Source organism: Sturnira hondurensis, unplaced genomic scaffold (genome assembly GCF_014824575.4).
Source record: "Sturnira hondurensis isolate 20B ecotype Veracruz unplaced genomic scaffold, ASM1482457v3 Scaffold0015056, whole genome shotgun sequence".
In the NCBI taxonomy this organism is placed as follows: domain Eukaryota; kingdom Metazoa; phylum Chordata; class Mammalia; order Chiroptera; family Phyllostomidae; genus Sturnira; species Sturnira hondurensis.
This window is the reverse complement of record NW_028087687.1, coordinates 1,614,761-1,628,179: the sequence shown is the minus strand read 5'-3', so window position 1 is coordinate 1,628,179 and position 13,419 is coordinate 1,614,761. Positions and strand designations below refer to the sequence as shown.

At 38.4% G+C, this 13,419-nt stretch overlaps 1 protein-coding gene across 4 annotated transcripts in view; it reads left to right on the top strand.

Annotated features, from left to right (window-relative positions):
* Nucleotides 1–13,419, top strand: part of NSUN7 (NOP2/Sun RNA methyltransferase family member 7) — a 38,610-nt gene that overhangs the window by 14,265 nt on the left and 10,926 nt on the right. For all 4 annotated transcript variants that reach the window (XM_037064279.1, XM_037064280.1, XM_037064278.1 and 1 more), the window contains exons 8-10: nucleotides 7,072–7,215; nucleotides 10,124–10,225; nucleotides 12,329–12,446. In XM_037064279.1, coding sequence (XP_036920174.1) covers nucleotides 7,072–7,215; nucleotides 10,124–10,225; nucleotides 12,329–12,446 — 364 coding nt within the window. The remainder of the gene's footprint in view (nucleotides 1–7,071; nucleotides 7,216–10,123; nucleotides 10,226–12,328; nucleotides 12,447–13,419) is intronic.

Genomic DNA, 13,419 nt, shown 5'->3' with positions numbered 1-13,419 from the left:
TGGACAAAGTGAGTGGTAGAAATGATCATCCTTTAACAAGTAAGAGCATGACCATGGGACAGCTTAAAGGACAAAGCGGACGTCCAGGACTAGAAGCCAGGTCTTCTTAGGCTTCTTATTTTTAGAAAGTTTTTCATTGGATCATGCTGAGACTAAAGATAATATTTTATTATTATAGGTTCAGTGAGGCTGAAAACTAAAAAAAAAAAAAACCCAAACAACAAAAACCAAACTTTTGACAGATTCACATGGCTAGGGAGAAAAGACAAGTAGAATTCAGGACTGGTAAATCCCCAGGATTTCATCTGGAGCATGAGAGAAGTATACTCTGGACGGTGATTAGTTCCCCAGTGAACTGACACCTGCATCTCTGTCAGGACTTGGGTTAAAGAGATCCGAAATTGCTAGTGCGCAGGCTCAGCTCCCTATCAGAAGCAAAAGTAAATTCTCCCTGGAAGAAAGTAACATCCTCATAGGTCCATTTTATCTCCTAAGTTTTTTCAAATGCAATGTTTGGCACTCAATTTTAAAAAACCAACCAGACAAACAGGAAGAAAAGATATGGCTGAGTTAAAGATAAAAACACTGTAATAGAAACAAGCCCACAATAATGTCCAAATACTGGAGATATCAGATGCAGTCTTTAAAATGTCTACAATTAACATGCTGATAAGACTAAATGCTAAGTTGTACAATTTAAGCAGAACGCTCAAAACAGTAATTTTAAAAAAAATATCAAAAGACAGTTCTAAAACCAAAAAAAACCAATATATGAACTTAAAAAATTGATAGATTTAATAGATTAGACAGAAGTAAAGAAAGAATAAATGAACTGGTAAGCCAGAAGAAAATACCCAGACTGAAGCACGGGAAGACAAAAGTGTGAACAATATAGAAGATCATCAAATACACATGAGACTCTGTGGCCAGTGATGTCATATAGGCTGTGACTGGGAACTCAGAAGGAGTGATGAGGAAGTGGGAAGAAACAGTATTTGAAATTCAGGTGGGGAATTTTTCAAAATGGATGAAATAAGCCATAGATTTAAGAAGCCCTGTGAATTCCAGGAAGAATAAATACACAGAGCACATTATGACGTAATTGCTGAAAGCCAAAGCCAAAGAGCAGAGTTTAAAGCAACCAGGGAGATGATGCATACTACTCTGAATGGAATACCAATAAAACTAAAAAACTAACTTTTCAACAGAAACGACTGAAGCCAGAAGACTATTTAACAATATCTACATAGGGTTGGAAGAAACTGCAGGCTAGAGTTTATACTCAGCAGAAATGTCCTTTAAAATAAAGGGAAATAAAGATATTTTAGACAAACGAAATCTGAGAGTTTGTCACCAGCAGACCCTATAAAGGATATACTAAGGATTATTGTTTATACAGAAGGACTATTATTCTCATAAAGAAAGTTGTAGATGCTAGAAGAAATGAACAATGGAAGAGGCAAGTACATAGGTAAATATAAATAATTATAGTCTAATGTCTTGTGAGATCATAAACTAATGTCATGTGGAGTTAAAAATATGTATGTTACATGTAATTAAAATAAATTAGAACAATGGCACATAGAAAGAAATGGAATTAATGTCCATTGCTTTGTTCATGAAATGGTAAAATGAGTAAATTATTAAGTCAGTGATGTGTGCAATCAATAGAAGAACACATAATAAAAGAATGTATATCTACTAGCTGAGAGGGAAAGAGAAATGGAATAGGGAACTGGAGTGCCATATAACATGTACAAGTATGTGTGTTATATGTTATATGTGTTGTATGATATGTGTGTGTTATACGCTAAAACCACTCAATGAGGAAGGGACAACAAATGGCGCTGGGACAAGTGGATAGCCACTGGCAAAAAATGAAGCTGGACTCCTACCTCAACCCATATACAGCCCTGACTGGTATGGCGCCGTTGGTTGGGCATCATTCCACCAAACAAAAGATCACAGGTTCAATTTCTGGTCAGGGCACATGCTTGGGTTACAGGCTTGGTCCTGGTCAGGGTGAGTCCAAGAGGCAACCAATGAATGTTTCTCTCTCATGCCATTTGTTTCCAGCTCTTCCTCCCTCCGTTTCCCTCTCTCTAAAAACAAACAAACAAACAAACAAATAAATAAATAAAATCTTTAAAATATGCCCTGGCTGGCCCTGGCTGGTGTAGCTCAGTGGATTGAGCGCAGGCCTGCGAACCAGAGGATCACAGTTCGATTCCCAGTCAGGGCACATGCCTGGGTTGCAGGCCGGTTCCCTGCAGGCCAACTCCCAGCAGGGGACCCACGAAACGCAACCATACATTGATGTTTCTCTCCCTCTCTCCTTCCCCTCTAAAGATAGAAATAAATAAAATATTTAAAAAAATAAATAAAATACAATAAAATATGCCCTGGCTGGTGTGGTTCAGTGGAGTGACTGCCAGCCTATGAAAGATTCCCTATCAAGGCACATGCCTGGGTTGTGATCCAGGTCCCCAGTAGGGGGCGCTTGAGAGGCAACCACACATTGATATTTCCCTCTCTCTCTCCCTTCTTCTCTCTCTCTAAAAATAAATAATTAAAATGATAAAAAAGCACATACACAAAAATTAACTCAAAATGTATTAAAGACCAAGGTGTAAGAGGTAAAACTATAAGGCTCCTAGAAGAAAATACAGAGGTGTATCTTCGTTATCTTGGATTTAACAGTGGTTGTCTAGATAGAACAAGAAAAGCACAGCAACAAAAGAAAAAATTAGATAAATTGGGTTTTATACGAATTAAAAACTTTTGTTCTGCATTGACCACTATCAAGAAAGTGAAAAAGACAGCCCACAGAATGGTAGTAAATATTTGAAAATAATTTTTCTGATAAGAGGCTTGTATTTTAAATATATGAACAACTCAATAAGAAGACAAATGTCATAGATAATAGATAAAGGATCTGAATTTAATCTGACTCATCAAGAAGAGATCACAAAACAATTCCTACCCAATTCTGATCAAAACCACTACAGATCCCAGAGACAGTTGAAACATACAAAGATACTATGAGCAGTTTAGTGCCAACCAACTTGAACATTTAAACAATATGGGCATATTCCTGGAACAACACAACCAACTACTTTTGTCAAAATCTGAGTACTTTGGTATCTGTTGAGTTCTTAAAATGAGTGGATGTTAATGTCTTTTGAATTCATAATTGAAAATCTCCCCAATTCACAAGGAAAAAAACCCCTACATTCCTATAGGAAGAAATAATACTCTTTCAGAGAATAGCTAGAAAGGGACTACTTCCCAGTTTATTTTTTCAAACTATAAGAGAAAGTTTATTCAGAAAGACACAGAGGAAGCAGAAGTGAGCTGTAGAAGAAGTGGGCTCAGGGAACCAGTGACAGAAGCAAAAGAAGGGCCCTTGGAGCTCAGGGGGGAGAAGGGCCAGGGTAACTAACCTGGGGGTAAGCAGAGGGCACAGAAAAGATGCTCCCTCGAGGGGGAACACCCCGCCCTCCACAGTCTGGTTTATAACCTTGATATCAGAACTGGAAAAGAACATTAAAGGAGGGAAAATTACAGACCAGTGTCACTCATGAGCAAGGCTGTAAAAAATGCATACTAGTGGTCTGAAATATTGTAAATAGGATATTAGTAAAATTAATTTAGTGATATAAAAGAATAATAATATAAGTAAAGCTGGGCTTATTCTATAAGTATAAAGTTGTTTTAACTCTTAAAAATCAATTTATATATATATATAATCACTATATTAATGGAGAAAAATCATATCACCTTAATAGATACAGAATAGAAATATGATACAATTTAACATTTATTCATGATATATATGCAGCCAAAAATCGTAACATGAACACTACAATGTATGGAGGAAGAGATGGGTTTTCAGTAAATAGTGCTGGAAAAAATTGAAACTGACCCTTATTTCATACCATGTACACAAATCCAAAATCCCCTAAAATTTATTAAAGGAGAAACACTTTATGACCTGGGGTTGGTGAAGATTTCTCAAACAGAATACGTAAAGCACTAACTATAAAAGTAAAGATCGATAAGTTGGACTATTGTAAATTAAAAAGAAAACAACACTGTACATTAAGAAAAAACAAAGGTAAATTGTAGAGAGGGAACACATCAACTGATGAAGAGATTTTATCCACAGTACGTAAGAAATCCTTTAAAAAAAAACAGGCAGACAACCCAGTTGGGAAACACAACCTAGTCAAATGCCTTGATTAGGCATCTCCCAAAAGAGGATATCCAGGTGCCAAAAAAAAAGGTAGAAGTATCCCACCTCATTAGTTGTGAGGGCAATGCAACTAAAATCACAGCCTACCACCACACATCTACAGAATCATGAAAATAAAAAGGCTGGTCATGACTTTTGGGACTATTCAAACACTGGTGGGACGGTAAATTTGTACAACCATTTTGGAAAACTAGTTAGTCACTAAAGTTGAGTATATACCCTCTAAAACTTAGAGATGTCAGGAAGTTGAATAAGATGGATCGGGCAAAGGGTACACTAGAGAAATGGGATAAGAGTCAAGAAAAAAATGAGTTCAGAAGCTGACCAGGTACTGCTTTATTGCCTCTCAGCCCCACACCCACCCGCTGCCCTCCTTTGTGATGCTGGAAGTATGCTCCATTCTCTGTTGTCCGCTGGCTCGCTGTAAGTCTCTGCCATTAGTAGGTGCTGGAGAGACTTTGCAAGACTCGAAGAGGAAGAAGAAAGGACTTCCCTTCCTCTTCCAGTGACTTATCCCCGTGGTGGCCATGCAGAGGTCCCAGCAGAGTTAGCCTTGTCCCCTTCTCAGATACCTCAATCTCAGCCTTGCAGCCCCCGCCCACTCCCCTCCTCTGACTTGCTAAGTTCCTTGCTCACATTTTTCTCAGCCGTGGTAGGTGGTGGCACTCTGCAGTTATCACCTCTGTACACATTAGAGTCCTCAAGTAGTTGACCACCTTTGACCTAGTTAACAAGGGGGAGTATGAACTACTGAGTAACCAAGCAAAGAGGGAAGGAGAGTTCTCCTTTTAGAAGTGTTCCAGATAATAAATGAAAAGGGGCTGACAGGATACAGTAGTCGCTTCTTAGCAGTGGATCTAGTGAGTGCCTCAAACCACACATAATACCGAATGATTTATATTATATATTGTGTTTTCCCTATACATTCATACCTATGATGAAGTTTAACTTATAAACTAGCCACAGTAAGAGACTAACAACAGTAACTAATAATAATCAATTATGACAACATACTGTAAAAGAGTTATATGGATGTGGTCTCCCTCTCTCAAAATGCCGTACTGGACAGCACTCACCCTTCTTCCTGAGATGAGATGTGCGACAAGGAAATAAAGTGAGGTGAATGATGCAGCGTTGTGACACAGTATTATTACTGCTGCCCTTCCAGCAACGTCAGAGGACAATCGCCTGAGTTGGGTGGGCCTGAGTTACGGAGCCACGATGATGTCATAGTTGGATGTCATGAGCAGCCAAAGTAGATGGTTGGGGAAATTTAGTATTTTCAGACCATGGTTGACAGGTAACTGAAACCATGGAAAGCAACACCACGGATAAGGGAAAACCCATATGACTATTTTGTAATCCTTTTGCTGCTACTACAAAGGCAACTTACTGGATAAATATGGCACCATTTTTGAAGTAGTTCCCTCCACCCCAAAAGAAATAAAGAAAAGAAAAAAAGAGAATCAGTAATAGTCATAGTAGCTCTGACTACCAATTTATGGGAAGCACATAATTCAGGAACATGTAATACTACACTCTAGGGAAGCAATTAGCAAAATCCAGACCGAGGGAAACTCGAGTAGTACAGATAAGTTTCATTAAGAAATAAATGGTAAGAAAAATGAAAAGGGAACCTTTAGATAAAAGTAAATGTAAAATAAGACTTAGCAATTCAAACAAAGGAGAAAACATGTTTGACATGTGGGACTGTTGGGAAATTTGAGCCGCTACTGGATGCAATGATTATTTGATGATAAGTAGGAATGATATGAACATTTTCGTGGTTATATTTTTTGAAGCGTTCCTACCTTTAGAGGTCTGTGGTCAAAGAGCTATAGATTCACCGTACCGACGGGAGGGGTGCAGATGCAGGTGAAGGTGGATTGGGCAGGGGCGGTGCACCACTGCGGCTCCATGACGCATGCATGCGATTGATTACACAGTGTGCCTGTCTTTGTCTTTGTCTGTGTTCGAACTCCCCAGTAGAGAGTTCAAATGGGAAAGAACGAACAGGCCCATTTGACTAAAAATCATTTCAAAACAGAGGTAATAAGAAGAGGAAAAAATTGAACAGGCCAGAAGGGGCGGGTAGGGCAGTGTCAGGAGTGACCCCACAGCAGGTGAGGGAACTGCAGACCATTGTGGAAGTGGAGGGGTGGCCTTGAGACAGGGGCACAGAGGGGGTAACCTGAAGGTGAGCAGACTCTCCAACTAAATTTCAAGGTCCCTGAGGGACCTTACTTGGTGGCTCATAAATACTACCAATACCTGCTTTTTTCTGGGAAAATGGAACATAAAAAGGTATTTAAAAAAAACAGGACAAGGGAATAACCATTACTGAGCTTAGTTTACCGTGCTACACTTAATTGCTTTATCTCTGTCTTCACCACAGTTAGATGAAGTAGGCATTATTTTCCCATTTATGAGTAAGGAAATGGGGGCTTCGAGAGGTGAAGTTGCACAGCTAGTAACTGGTGGAATTGGGACTCAGGTTTGGGTATTTCTGCCTCCAAAGCCATTTCCCTCCACTAGAGCATACTGCTTTAAATGAAATGGAAAACTTAATTATATTTTATGTAGAAGATATTTAACTTTAAAATTACTCTCTCAAGTGAAGAGAAAACACTAAGAATTCATGTATTAACTTTGGGAGGTTATCAGAGAAGCATATTGTCTTTTCTGAGTACATTAAAATGATTTTTTGTGATGACAAGCATTTAAAAATGAACAATGATGAATAGGCATATTTATATATGGCATTAGAACTTTTCATTAATATTTTACATTAAATTTTCTGTATCTTTTCCTCCCAGATATTGAAATACTTCCTGAGACATTTCTTGACATTGACTCTAGAGACAACAGACTGCAGAAAGTTAAAGTAGTTCTGCTGCTCCCCCGCTGCTCAGGACTCGGCGTTAGTAACCCAGTGGAATTCATTTTAAACGAGCATGCAGGTAAATTCTGAGTTACGGAAATGTATTGATAACTTTAGAAACAAAAGTATTTAAAATCATTAAAATGATATGTCTGAGTAATGAATAGCTCCCATGTATACTATGTGTAAAGTACTTTACATTTATTACCTCATTTAATCCTTAAGCCAATCCTGTGAGATATGAACAAGGGTGAGGGTGATATTTGAAATATTTAATAATTGGAATCATGCAGTTGCTGGCCAGGGTGCTATTCTGGCACAGTCCAGAGCCCAAATTATGGACATTACAATTTATCAACATTTTATAGATGAGAAAGCTAAGACTAAGAAAGATACATTCATTTTCATAAGGCCACACATCTGGTTAGTAGCAGAGCTGGGATTCAGATTTAGAGCTGCCTGATTCTAGAATCTATAGTCTGAACACAACCTAATTACTTGTAATCAGACTGTTTCGAATTCATGATTTCCTTAACATGTATGTTTTATGATGTGAAAACATAAGATTAAATATTAATTCTAGGAGTGTTTTATTTGCTTCTTTAATACATTTCAAAATATGATTTAACGTGAACATTTATTGAACACTTACATGTAAGGCACTGAGCTGAGCACTCTACTTGATTGCTTCACCGAATCCTCTCAAGAACTCAAAGAAGTCGTTACTCTTACTGTCTCCATCTTACAAATATAGAATCTGAGTTTTAGAGTTTGAAGTCCCCTGAGTCACTTGACTGGTAAGTGTCAGCCAGATTCAAACACAACCTTTTCAACCCCAAGGCTGGCGCTTGGAATCACTCTCTTAATCACAGAACATCGCCCACGTTGACTGAAACTGACTCTTGCTCTAATCCCTTGTTAATACAGAAAGGCATAGATACAGTTAACTAGAGTATTAGACAAAGATGACATTCCACAGATACTCAGAACACGGTGAGTAACAGTTTTCTCTTTCTAGCAAGGACACAATGAAAAACGGAGAAAAAGAAATGATGGGAGAGAAACTAATGTTGATTGAGCAAAACTGTGTCCCAGTCAATATTGTAGGTAGTGCTCATGCACTATCACTTAATACTCACAGTAATGTTTTGAGGGTAGCGTTATTTCATTATCTTTATTTTACAAATGGGAAAAACCCAAGACTCAGAGAAACTTAGCAAGTTGCATGAGGTCATGTAGCTAGCAAGGAGGGAAGCTGGGATTTAAACTCAGCACCTTTTCTTTGCTGAGAACATTTAAACTACTTTAAACTACAGTCTTTACCTGGACTTCCACTGTACCATGTGGAATTATGACCCAGTGTAGAAAATGTCTTTCCAGTGAGGGTTAAACAGAAGAATAACCAACTCCCCTGGGAGCATAGTGGGCTGAGAACATTCTTATACTAACTTTGGGAAATGACCAAAGATGAATTAGTAGGCACTGAGAGCTGAGAAGGAATAGCAGCTACAAGCCTTACTCTGGGCCATCTTGTAGTGGGAAGCGGAACTGAGTAAGCCATGGATGAAGATAAACTAGAAGCTGGGAGAACAGCCCCGAGGAATCTACAAATGATGGAAAGGAAGAAAGTTAAAAGTTTCCCAGGGATTGGTAATGTTTTGAAGCAACAGTATGAGGCAACAGGCGGTCTTTGGCAAACCTGGAATAAATGGGAGCTTTTAAAGGAAACTACTCTGAGGAAATAACAGGCAGAGCAAGTAAGGAGCTGCTGACCTAATGAGTGTGGTAGAAACAGTAGCCATAAATATAGGGGATGAATCCAAAGGATTATTTTACCAGACTTGGATACTAGGTGGAAGAGAGCAATCATGAATTCATTTTAAAATACATTATAACATGGAAAACTATTAAAGCCATCAAAGAATATATGAAGTTGGTCATTGCTAACAACTTGGAATTGTTTTTAAATGCGGTGGAAAAAGTAATTGATATGGTTTAAGAGTATAATAATGGATAAATAGTCCTTTAAAAAAGTGATAGATAATTTTGCAAATAGATAGAAAAATGTGAAGTGTAAAAAAACCCTAACTTGAAAAGAAATGGAGTTTAATTACCCTTCAGTGATATTACCGGAATGGGGAAGAGCCAACAATGTGGTGAAAACAGTTGGCTCTGATAGTCTAGGGGGTCACTGAGGGGGGAGGGACACGGAGGTTAGAATCTGGGCTCTGTGGTCTGACTTCGTAGCCACAGTTTTGGCTCTGCATTAGCAGCTATGTGACCTTACACTAGTGTCTTTGTGACCTTAGACAAGTTGTTTCATGTATCTTTAAACAATTTTCTCAGTGTTAAAAGGGTTGTTGAATAAAATAATCTCTATGAAGTAACATTCAGTAGGTCTTTGTCAACAATATCAAGACAGATGTTAAAATCAGTTTCAGAAATTAAAGTGTTACTGCAAGAGTTTCCTGAAGACACACATTTGCTATTCTTCATTTTTTTCTTCCAGAATTTCTTTTGGTAACTTTAGTTGTAAACTTGTGTTCTTCTGAGTTCTTTCAGACCCAGTCTCTAGACGGACTGCATTCTTTGTTTCTACACCTAAACGACCCATCTGGCTAGTTGAAGGAGTATCTCACCAGAGCTTGGAGAAAAAAAGTTTAAACAAAATTACCTTTGTCAATTTAGTTTTTAATATTTAAGTCAGGAAAAATATTTAAGTCATTTTCAAATTGCTAAAGTGTTTTTATTTATTTATATTTATTTTTAATTATGCTTATTGGGTAATATTGGTTCATAGGACCATCCAGGTTTCAAGTGCACATTTCTATGACAGCGTACATTTTTGCAATACTATTTTTTTAGTGTTGGTATTTTCCATGAAAACTCTATTAATAGAGAAAATGATCAAAACATTAAATAATGTGATAATAGCAATTATGGAAAACATCCAATGGTGATAAATTAAAGCATTTATTTGCTTTTAGATACAGATTTACTTAAAGATTTCTCTCAAGGAAGCACATCAGAAGATAAACTTAATGTTCTTGTCCAACAGCAATATAAACAGCTAACACATGCGATGAAATGTAAGTTCAATCTTAAAATGTGTTGTAAATCTTAGAAACATTAGTATATTATTTCTCTATTCTAGGCAGGCAATGAGGTTTGAGCTATAAGTGAACTTCCCAGAACACTCAGTCTTAGCACCTTCAAGTAACAGAATATTTTTTTACCACTATAAGTCCTTTTAAAAGTATAATACTTTGTTGTCATTTCTAACAGAGGTTAACAGGCATGATGAACAGTTTCTTAATGCTGAAGTGACATAAGTATGACACTCATTGTTGCGCAGTTGCACCTTCCCTATCTCTTTGCCTGGGCTTATTTGATGTGACTTCTCTGTCGTCACCGTGCCTGCCCCTTACGACTCTCAAACTCTTATTTCACTTAGAGCTAAATGGGGAACAGAGAGATGCAAGTCTGCGTAACAAGGCTCTCTAAGTATTTATACTACTGCTTCAGTCACTGCATTTAGATTCGAGTGCCATTTAGATTCTGCGTATACATGGGCGTGGAAATCTAAAAGTCTTGAGAAATGATATTCATTTTTATTAATTCAGCACATGTCTATCAAATGCCTACTCTAGGTCAGGCACTAAGCTAGCTGTTGGCATATAAGGGTGAATAAATCCTGGTCTTCCAAGGCTCAAAGGTGAGTATAGGTATTACAGAACAGAAAGAGTTCATCCACCTGGCACAGGCAGAGCCAAACACCAGACACCGAGACCTTCAGTGGAGAGACATTGGCGACTTTATTGATAAATGGCACCATCCAGGAGGATAGGAAGCTAAAGCTCAACAGCCCAAATTCCTCGAGACGTACAGGTGACAGATAGGGGGCAAAATCTCAAGACCCTGTGGGTTCCGGGTCATGTTGGGAGCTGACTGATTGGAGGTGACGTAACGGTAGAGAATAATTTCTTCAGGTCTGGAGGACAACTCTGGGGTCTTTTCTGGCGTCCCTGTATCTGATTTCATGGGAAAGTAGGGGGTCCTTCTCCTTTATGGCTCAGGAGCTGCAACGTGACTTAGGCCAAGAAACTGCATCTTGCCTGCCAGAGGCCCCACCGTGTGCCCGTCAGTCAGGTCCCGGCTGCTGGCTCTCCGAGGGAAAGCCTAGGCCTCTAAAGGGTGTACATGTAGCAAGAAGGATACGATGTCTAGAACCAGGGTTTAAAACTAAATCTAATCACAGTTATAAGGACCCTCCATTTCATAGGGTGTTGATAATTTAGTACATAAAGATCTAGCATCCGTGAGGCAGATATAAAGGAAAATGTGAAGCACAGAAAAGGTCCACCTTTTTGATGCTACTAACAAACATTAATTTAAACATGGTAATTTTGTATTCGATCTATGAGGTAAGTTGGTTGGAAGATTAGCAAGTTGGTAAATAATTTTTTTATGCTTTCTCTGACTACTCTGTTTAAAATTATAGTATCATCTCTTGAAACTAGACATCCTCCATTCCTGCTTTGTTTTTTTAATAGCATTTATCAATTCCTAACAACACTATATAATTTTCCTATTTATCTGGATCTTATCATGTCAATAAAACATAGAAAGTAAGCTCTTTAGTAACAGGGATTTTGTCTGTTGGACAAATGGCTAGAACAGTGTGTACCACATAGTAGGTGCTTGGTAAATGTAAATAAATGAGTTGCAGGTAGTAGCATTAGCTCATTTTAAAGATGAAAAACCTGACAGTTAAAGTTATTTTCCCAGGTGCACACAGCAGAGAGTAACGGAACTGAGATTCACATCTATGCCTGTTTCCAGAGTCCTTTTAACATATGTGATGTGGCTCACGGACACATGGCTGGGGGTAATAGCTCTTGGTAGCCTGCAGTATTTACTTTTTTTGTTTGGATCTAGGTTGGTCACATTGATTCAATTTCCACACAGTCCAGTTAGATTCACTTTGCTTACTGGCTGTGGACTACATAGCTAGTATGTGCTCCATAGTATGGAGTTAGCATGTGTTCGTAGAGGGCAGCCCTACGAACATCCATGGGAATCACTGTCTTCAAAGCCATGCAGCAGTGTGCAAATGGACGCTTGGAAACACAGCGAATGTTTGTCAGATTGTGAATGGGGCACTATGTTAATTACATCTTCTTTAAATATAGTTACTAAAGCTCAAGCGGTTGTTTACTGCACATGTTCAGTTTATCCGGAAGAGAACGAAGCTGTCATTAAGAAAGCACTGGAACTTCAAGCCCTTGGGACTAAAGTACAGCCTTATCGGTAAGAAAGGCCAGGAATCTTCTAAACAACTCAACCAAATATTTTTGAAAGTGAAAACATGATTTTCTAAGTTATATGAAGACATTCCATTTCCTTTTTCTTAGACTTTAATATGCCCCCAAAGCCCATCTTCTTAAAACTTTTTACAGTGGCTTGGTACGAGCATGCTCTTGTACACTGGATTCCTGTTGTTACTGCTAACGCGTTTCTGGAAAAACTGAGTCTATACGTTATATCCTGACATTAGATACATCCATGCCTCAGTAGAAGAAAAATAAGTATATACAATAACCTGAGAAACTAGGGAGAAAATTGGATGTTTATAATCTGAAAACATACATTCCTTATAGCCTTTGGCACCCACAAGGACTAAGGTAGAAGTAGCCTCAGTAACTACAGTAGCTTCTGGGTGAGACGCTGCAGTGCACTAGGGAGCGATATGGAAACCAGTGATGCTGCAGCTGACTGCGGACATCAGGGTGAGGAGCAGATCTGAGTCTGTGACACCGGTTAGTCCTTCAGCACTGTGACAATCAGTAAGGTATTTAAAAACGTTCCCCATTCTTTACTCATTGCTCAGGTTTTTAACTTCTCCTTTAATTTTTGTAGGAGGTTCTTTTTTTTCTTGAGATTTTTTTAAAGTATGTTTTATTGATTATGCTATTACAGTTTTCCCAATTTTCCCCCTTTATCTCCATCTTCCCTGCACCTTCGAACCCTCCAGCATTCCCCTCCCCCCTTAGTTCATGTCCATGGGTGGAACTCAAGTTCTTTGAGTTCTGTTTCCTATACCATTTTGACCTCTCTCCATGTATTTTATGCCTATCAATTATGTTTCTTCTTTCCTGTATCTTTTCCCCCATTCTTCATTTCCCCCTCCCCACTCAAAACCCTCCATGTGATGTCCATTTCTCTGATTCTGTTCCTGTTCTATTGTTTGCTTAGTTTTTGTCTTTATTGTTTTTCTTTTTTA